Source organism: Chrysochloris asiatica, unplaced genomic scaffold (assembly GCF_000296735.1).
Source record: "Chrysochloris asiatica unplaced genomic scaffold, ChrAsi1.0 scaffold00067, whole genome shotgun sequence".
Classification (NCBI taxonomy): domain Eukaryota; kingdom Metazoa; phylum Chordata; class Mammalia; order Afrosoricida; family Chrysochloridae; genus Chrysochloris; species Chrysochloris asiatica.
Genome location: NW_006408585.1, coordinates 14,300,045 through 14,308,679, shown reverse-complemented (window position 1 = coordinate 14,308,679; position 8,635 = coordinate 14,300,045). Strand labels below are relative to the sequence as shown.

General features: G+C 38.2%; 1 protein-coding gene across 1 annotated transcript in view; it reads right to left on the bottom strand.

The window, feature by feature from the left end:
• DLGAP5 (discs, large (Drosophila) homolog-associated protein 5) overlaps positions 1 to 8,635 on the bottom strand; it is a 54,226-nt gene that overhangs the window by 33,077 nt on the left and 12,514 nt on the right. Inside the window, exons 4-7 of the mRNA XM_006864645.1 lie at positions 6,036 to 6,098; positions 4,700 to 4,784; positions 4,490 to 4,612; positions 3,424 to 3,494 (exon numbers count right to left, since the gene is read on the bottom strand). Of these exons, the coding sequence (XP_006864707.1) occupies positions 3,424 to 3,494; positions 4,490 to 4,612; positions 4,700 to 4,784; positions 6,036 to 6,098 (342 nt within the window). The remainder of the gene's footprint in view (positions 1 to 3,423; positions 3,495 to 4,489; positions 4,613 to 4,699; positions 4,785 to 6,035; positions 6,099 to 8,635) is intronic.

Below are 8,635 nucleotides of genomic sequence, written 5' to 3'. Positions count from 1 at the left end.
AAGGTTCGCAGCCCAATTCATAACCACTACGCTACCAGAGCTCCTTTTCTTATTTAAGTCAATTTAATTGTTATTTGGTATTTAAACTTAATCTTTGGAGGTTTCTAAGTTCTTGATTTTTTATGACAAAGTAACTCAAGCCTAATATAGTTCTATTTTTGTAAGTAACATGACTTCATAGGAAATGTTTTACAGATAAATATCTTAAAGATCTCCCTTTGATCAATGTATATATAGACACAATTCATATAAAGTACACACTAGATACCAAATAGGTTGTTTATTAAAGGAGTCAAGTTCTCATAAGGAATTGAGTTCATTTACAGCTTTCATTTTGTTAATGAACATTCTTTTGTTTTGTTAATGAACATTCATTTCACTTTCCTACTACATGTACTATTTCTGTGAATCAGCACTAAATATGCATCTAGAAGTTAAGCTTTATTATTGAGTCTGAACAGGTGCAAAGCAAGGAGGCCACAGATAAACTTTTGGCTTAGAAATTACACACAAAATGGAGAAGGAAATAAAAAGAGGTGCAAGGTTGGGGGAAAAGGTAAAAGATAATAGATATCTCAAAAGGTTGGGGGAAAAGGTAAAAAGTATTAGATATAAAGTTTTCTGTTTCTTTTTGAAAACTTATTTTTAAAAGCTGATTCCTCAAATACCACCTCTGTAAAAAGCCAGGAAAAGTCTGTTTCAATAACTCACAGAACACAAACATCAAAGCCTATGAGGGACTGGAATTAATTAAATGAGATAAACCCCAACTATTAAACTTCACTCCCACCCATGCATCATTGCACGAATAGATAATGTCATTAAGTTATCAATACTAGTACACTTCACGGATCCTGTGGTAGTATATTTAACAAACTATACAGAGTCGCTATAAGTCAAAACCAACTTGATGGCACTTAAGAACAATAACAACATCTTTCTAAACTACCCGGCTATCATATAGCAAAGCATTTCTAATAATGACTGAGAAGCTACAGCACCACTTAGACAAAATAAAGTCTGTGGTGAGCAGCTGAGCCGAAGGTCCCTGATTTGGGGGTAGTTTAATCAAAGGATTGCAACTAAACAGTTGCGGTCCAGAAACTCGGGCTGCTTCCAAGTCAAAATCCCCCGCAACTAAAAAACATGCAAGGCTGCTTCAAGAGACAAAAAACTTGCAAGGTCTTTCCTTATACTTAGCTATGTCCTTCGGCTCAGCCTGCACAACATTCTAGCTGCCCTGTCTCTGTTTCCCTAGCAACTACATTCTTCTAACAAAGTCCTGCTTAATGCATGCATCAATAACACCAAACATTATTCTTTTCCCTGCCCCCAAGAACCTCCCCTTAAGCTGTGTATACAATAAACTTGCTGCCTAGGTCTATGTCGCAGTATCTCCATCCAAGTGCTGCATCCCACCTGGTCCCAACTGTACTATTTTTAAGTATGTCTGTGTCTTCCTTTTATTTCTCATCTCCCCTCACCCCTACCCAGGTTTAATCTATCCATACAGGTTGCGGAAAAAAGCCAATTGTCAGACGAGGCAAAAGTCCTATTATATACTTGTAATTCCAATGGCAGTATAACCTGATCTTAGTTACTGATGGTCTAGTAGTTCAAGTTCACCTACAGATACATCAGAAGAAAGGTCTAGCAATCTACCTTCCAAAGCTCAACTACTGAAAACCTCATGGAGGACAGTTCTACTCTGACACACATGGAACATCATGAGTCAGAACTGACGCATTAAAAACTGGTTAGTTTATACTTCTACTTAGAAACACTGAGGTTAGAGTGGACATTTGTCAGCCAAGGCATTTAGAGATGGGCACTGGCATGTTACCCATTATTGTTACTCTAATTTTAATTTACCTTCTCCACTTAGCTGACAGGCAAGGAATGTGGCCAGAACTTAAAAAATACATTATTAGTATTCCTATTCTATTTGTGCATCTTACATTGTGTTCTCCTATGATCCCATGTGGCCATGGGGATAAGAATCTATGGGCAGGAATGAGCACAGTCCCCCTGACATAATCAAAACCTAGAAGCTGCAACACCTCGATGTCTTATGTGTAGGTAGTGAGAGATTTGGAGAGGGTAAGCATGGGAGAGAATCACCAGCTAAAGATGAGTACACTGTTTCTCCTAAGGAAAATGATCTAGCTTGAGGTTATTTCCTTTGCATTTTTATTATCTATCCTGGTGTGGCACTTTAAAATAAGCATTGGATTGTAAACCACATGGTTGGTGGTTCAAACCCACCAGTCGCTCCTTGGAAATCCAATACAGGGTCACTATAAGTTACGTACAACTCAACAGCACTTAAAAAGGGAATCCCTTAATTACAAGGCAGTGGTAACAACAATGGGTTCAAACAAAACGACAATGGTGAGGACGGCCCCAGACTGGGCAGTGTTTTGTTCTGTTGTACAAAGGGTCACTAGGAATCGGAACCAATTCCATAGCATCTGACAACAGGGGATTCAAGACGAGAGTTAATGTGGTGATACTATCATTGAGGGCCGTGTGACAGTGAAAGTAAAAATTAGTAATTAGTAATCTTTCAGGGGAAATGACTCTTAAGGAGGGAGCTCTTAAGTCCAGCAGCTTCATCTGTGAAGATAGGCCCTGTATTGCCTTCCTTGGAGGAACTGTGTTTGATTTTTATTAAGAATCTAGCCAGGTACCTTTACATGTTGGGAAAAAAAAAAAAAATTAAGGTTAAGGAATTATATGTAGCATAGATTACAAGCCAAGGAACTGGCTCCTCAAAATGGTGGCTAATTTTTGAGGACCCTATTCAGCATTACAGGAGTCCTGGTGTGACACTATAGGATCAGAACTGGACTACACCACAAGGTCGGCAGTTGAAACCCACAAGCCTACTTGAAAACCTATATAAGGTTGATATGAGTCAGAACTGACTCGAAGGCATTTAACAACATTAGGCACTATGCTACATCTTATCAGAAATATTACCTTATTTAACTATTAAAATTACATGTAGATATTCTGTAGGCATCCTATGTTAGAGATATATAATACACTTTCTCTAGCTTATGCAGCTAATTGGAAGCCAAGAAAATATTCAAATCCAGGCCCAACTAAATCCAAAATCAATGCATCTATCTCTTAACTAATTCCTAAAGGATGCTTGTCTTAGCATATTATTTTTATCCATCTTCTGTTAACCGAAGTATGCTCTAAATTTTGAGATTAAGATAATTTGGAGAAAAAGCAACAACAGCAAACAAACAAAAATACAGCAAATCATCTGAAGCTTACTTACGATTTAAAGGTTTTTTAAAAACACCATACAGATTAATTTCTTGAAGCAGTTTTGCTTGCTAATTTCAATTTTATAAAAGTAGCAATGAGATTTTCAAACTTTCTAGAATTAAGTAGATGTGTATACTCTACCTTGTCAGGTTTTGTTTCTGTCTTTTTGACAGATCTTCCTTTATTTGGTGACTTTCTTTCTAGTTCATTACCTAAAATAAAAATGAAATGAAATATTCATTTTGGGTAGCTAGAAAACACTGCATGGAAAGTAGTGTGCAATTTTAATAAAGAAAAAAACAACAACCGTAGGAATATATGTCTTGAAGGATTTTCATGATTAAAGTCTTCTTAAAAATTAAGTTAGAAAAGTGAAATTGCTGTCTATAAGTTAGAAAAGTGAAATTGCTGTCTATAAGAGGCCACATGTTTTAAAAACAAATCAAAGATGTTTTACCTTAATTCTCTGAAAATCAAATACATCCTTATTAGAGAAACTACAGAAAAGTACAAAGAACCAACACTATGCAAAAATAAATAAATAAATAAACCAGACTAACCAACATTCCATTACTCATTAATAATCACTACTAACATTCAAGGTCCTGGTGTGGCACCGTGGGTTAATGCACCAGACTGCAAAGCCGTTTGAACTGCAAGGTTGGCAGTTTAAGCTCACCAGCTGCTCCTTGGAAACCCTATACAGGTTCACTATGGGTTGGAACCGACTCAACGGCACTTGACAACAAGAAGATATTCAGGGTATGTTTTTCTAGATTTTTCCTAAGTTCACATATTCATATGCTATTTAATAGAATTGCTATCATACTGTTCGGAGTTTAACCTGTTTTTCTTTTCCCATGTTAATACATCATAAGCTATGTCAAGAAGTATGTTTTTTATAATATTGTTCTTAATAGCCACAGAGTATTCTACCAAATGGGTGAACTAATTTTTGTGTCCCCTCTGAAGCACTCACTGCCCACACAGATGCAGGCACCGCACCATTTGAGAACACACTGTGTACTAAGCACCCTTTCTCTGTATGGCAAGGCACTGAACCTCCTACCTCAAGGAATTAAAACCTTCCAGTTTGAATTCCTACTTCTCTCCTACTCAAGGAAGGACTTTTTGACAAATGAGCAATAAATAAACCACAAGGGTTAAGGCATTCGAGTGTAGTAATGAATCAAGAAAAAGTTCTTACCTTTCGTAGCTCTTGAGACCGGCTTCCTTATTGTGGTAGATGAGACTGCCCTGCCAACCTGGTTTGCTGCCTGAGTAGCTGATCGAGTCATTCTCACTGCTGTAGGGACTACAAGCTGTGCAGCTACTGGAGGGGAACATCAAATCATATGTTATCTAGAATTTTTAGTTTCTGTGGTAGCATCAGAGCATATACTTGCTAGTAACCTACCTTTCTTCTCTTTCTCCAACACTTTCTTCTCAGAAGTTGGTCTCTGACCAGAATGGATTGTTTGAAAAGTCCTCCCATTATGTATCTATTTAAAACAGTAAGTGCTATGTGATTTAATTGCATAATGAACCAAATTATTTTTTTGATTTATAGATGACCTTCACCTGATATTTACAAATTGTGACCCAGCCAAAAGATCCCCTACATAACAGGAAGTGAACAAAAATTGTTCCATCATAGAAATTTTTTACATCCTTTTTAGAATTCTAGAATTTAGAAAATGTTAACATCCTAATCTACTAAAAACAACTGACTATTATCTCAGGATATAGCTCAGGCAGCTCTAACTTCAAGAGCTTTAAGTTTTCCCTCGAAAGTTCTTATCCTAGATAGAAAGCTCTTCCCAGTAGCTTTATTAAGAAATGAAGAATTCATTTAAAATGCTATGATCTCAGTGAGATCCTCCCAGACTGCCCCAGCAATACTCTACCACATTCCTATTCCCAATACTCTGCATCCTCTCCGTTCTCTTTATGACCTCCTCCCTAGTACCTATTACCGTTTGACATGGTGTTAAGTGACACTGATTCAGTCCCGACTCAGAGAGGCCCTGTGTAGGGCTTCCCAGGAGCAGCTGGTGAATCTGAACTGCTGCCCTTGTGGTCTAGTACTCTATGCCACAGTGCCACATCAGGACCCCTCCAAATGGCATACTATATATTTATTTTTATTGCCAGTCTCACCCTATCTGTAAGCTTCATGACAACAGAGAATTGTGTTTGTTTTGTTCACCAGACAGAGACCAGAACCGTTCCAGGAACACAGCTGTAATGAAAATTCTGTTGACCACCTGAAACTTAGTTTCTTCACCTGAAACTTAGTTTCTTCACAGGATATTCTGTCCTCCTAGCCCACTTTACTTCAGTAACCCTCCTAACCCTCCTCAACCCACAGTGGTGTTTTGTAAAGTCCTAAATTTGTAACACCCAACCTACAAAGCTTCACATTCCTGGCTGCATTTCATGTTGACTTGCCACAAACATGTAACAGAAGTACAACAAATGGAAACGAATAGTAATACATAAACAAAGTTTGGTATAGATCTCATAAAGGATGCTGGAACACAGAATGTTTTAAATAATCATTTCTTTAGTATCTAGTCAAAAGCTACTCTATTTCACCATACCAAACTAGTGATTTTGGTACCTGTTAACTCTAGCAAACTAATCACTACTCCTGGGAAGAGATTAGATTAAAAATGAATTTACTTCATTTGAGGGAAAAAATACAATTTGCTATTTTAGTAACAGATTATCCACTGATTATTAAACCGTACCTTAGTCTGCTCCATTTGCTCTTTGGCCTTTGACCTTGTAATACGTACAGAAGAGGAAATAGTCTAAAAACAATCAAAAGAATGTCATGTTAAAAAAAAACAAAAAACAAAACAGAACTGGCAAGTTTTACTTCTCTGCCTCATGATGGCAAACTTAAATTCCTATTTTTCATGGTCTGGCCTTATTCAAATTAAGTTTAAGACAGCCCGTTAAAAAGTAACTCTTATTTCTCAGTTAAGAGAGAGAAGAAATTGCAAAAAATTTCTAACATCTTTAAGGTATTAGAATCCTCATTAATATGATTAGCTGGGCAAAGTGGGGAGGGAGTAAGCAAGCAAGCAAACCAGAATATTAGGATCTCTGTAACTTTCTTATAAAGGGATACTTTATAGCATAGTTTTCTAAGGCTGGCAATTTGGTTTCAATCTCATGATTACACATTAGTCCATTGCCACTAAGAAAGCGGAGATCAAATCTCTAAGAAAACCTAGTGCTGATAGAAACTAAGGGGAGGCAATAGAGGTTCAGTGGTAGAATTCTTGCCTTCCACCTGGACACTCAAAGGCTTCACCGCAGAACACCATGGTCAATGCAAAAAATGACTGAAGTTGTCAATGACTTCACTTAGCTTGAGTCAATCACCAACACTCATGGAAGCGGCAGTCAAGAAATCAAATGACACACTGCATTAGGCAAATCTGCTGTACAAGACCTTTTCAAAGTGTTCTAAGGCACAAAAGTCAGTTTGAGGACTAAGGTGTTCCTTACCCAAGCCATGGTACTTTCAATGCTTGTGAAAGTTGGTCAATGAATAAGTTGCACAATTAGTGAAAGCTGGACAATGCTTGTGAAAGTTGGACAACGGATAAGGAAGACCATAGAAGAATCGATGCATTTGAGTTATGGTGTTGCAGAAGAATTTTGGAAAGTATCATGTATTACCAGAAGAGCATGCAAATCTGTGTTGGGAGAAGTACAACCAGAATGTTCCTTAGAAGCCAGGATGGTGAAACTTTGTCTCTCATACTTTGGATATGTTATCAGGAGAGACCAGTCCCTGGAGAAGGGCATAATGCTTACTAAGTGGACGGTTAGTGAAAAAGAGGAAGATCCCAATGAGATGGAGTGGCACAGTGGCAGCAGCAATGGGCTCAAAAGTAACAATTGTGAGGATGGTGTAGGACCAGCCAATGAGCCAATGATACGTTCAGTTGTGCACAGGGTCAGAACCAACTCAGTGGCACCTAACAAAAACAACATATGGTTACTGGAGTTCATTTCTTGGCCAATGTGCCTCATACAAAGCTACCACCTGTCTATCAATGGAGGCTTGCATGTTGCTATGATGCTAAACAGGTTTGAGCAGAGTTTCTAGACTAAAACTCACTAGGAAGAAATGTCTAGAGGTCTATTTCCCAAAATCAGCAATGATAATTCTATCAATCATAATTGTCCGATCTGTAAATGCTTATGGGGATGGTACACGAGTGCTGCTGGTTAATGCATTGGACTGCAAAGTCTGCTTGAACTGGGAGGCCTGCAGTTCAAGCTCACCAGCTGCTCCTCGGAAACCCTAGACAGGGTCGTTATGGGTTGGTACCCGACTTCACAGCGCTTAACAACAACAACAAAAATGACTGGGCAGCATTTAGTTCCCTTGTACATGGGATCACCAGGAGTCAGGGGCCATGATGACAATTAATAATGAGACAAAAACCAGGTTGCTCTCTAGTACAACAAAAAAGCCAAAATCCAGCCATTCTACAGTGTAAGTTGAAGGAAACACAATTATTGGTGAAATTTATTAGTTAACATAATGATGTACTTTCCCCCACTACACATAGTACTTAAAAATCTTGTTGTTGTTGTTGTTGTTGTTAAGTGCCGTCGAGTCAGTTCCGACCCATAGCGACCCTGTCTATTTTAAACCGACTGTCCCAGTTTACCTATGCCACCCCACTTATTTTATCATGCAAGTCTCACGACAGGTCTTCCTATCTATAAATACTTTCCTTTCCAGACTATAACCTTCAATGTCAAGGTAATCTTACACTAACTTGATAATAATACATCATTTAGCTTTCTTTGGCTCTCAATATACTGCAAAATAAATTCCAAATCCTTAAGCATAGCATTGTTTACGGGTCCTGGTGTGGCGCTGAAAGATAAGCATGGGACTGCTAATCGTGAAGTTGGTGGTTTAAACCCACCAGTCACTCCTTGGAAACCCTATACAGGGACACACTGAGTTGGCACCTTGAACTTAAGAAGAAAGGTTAAAGATGTAGATAGAATGCTTCCTGGAATGAGAAGCTGAGCAGAGATGGCGAGAGAGGGAGACTGAATGGTGACTGGCTGACCAGACACGACCTGACCATCTTGTGAACAGCTTTGACAACAAAAAGAGGCCTGACAGAGAAATTCACTGGGAAAAATTTTTTTTGCAATGGCACATCAGACAAGGAACTAATCTCTAAATTTATAGGAAACTACAATACATCTACAAGAAAAAGACAACTCAATTTAAAAATGGGCACAGGACATGAATCAACATTTCACCAAAGAAGACATTCAGTCAGCAAACCAACATGAAGAAATT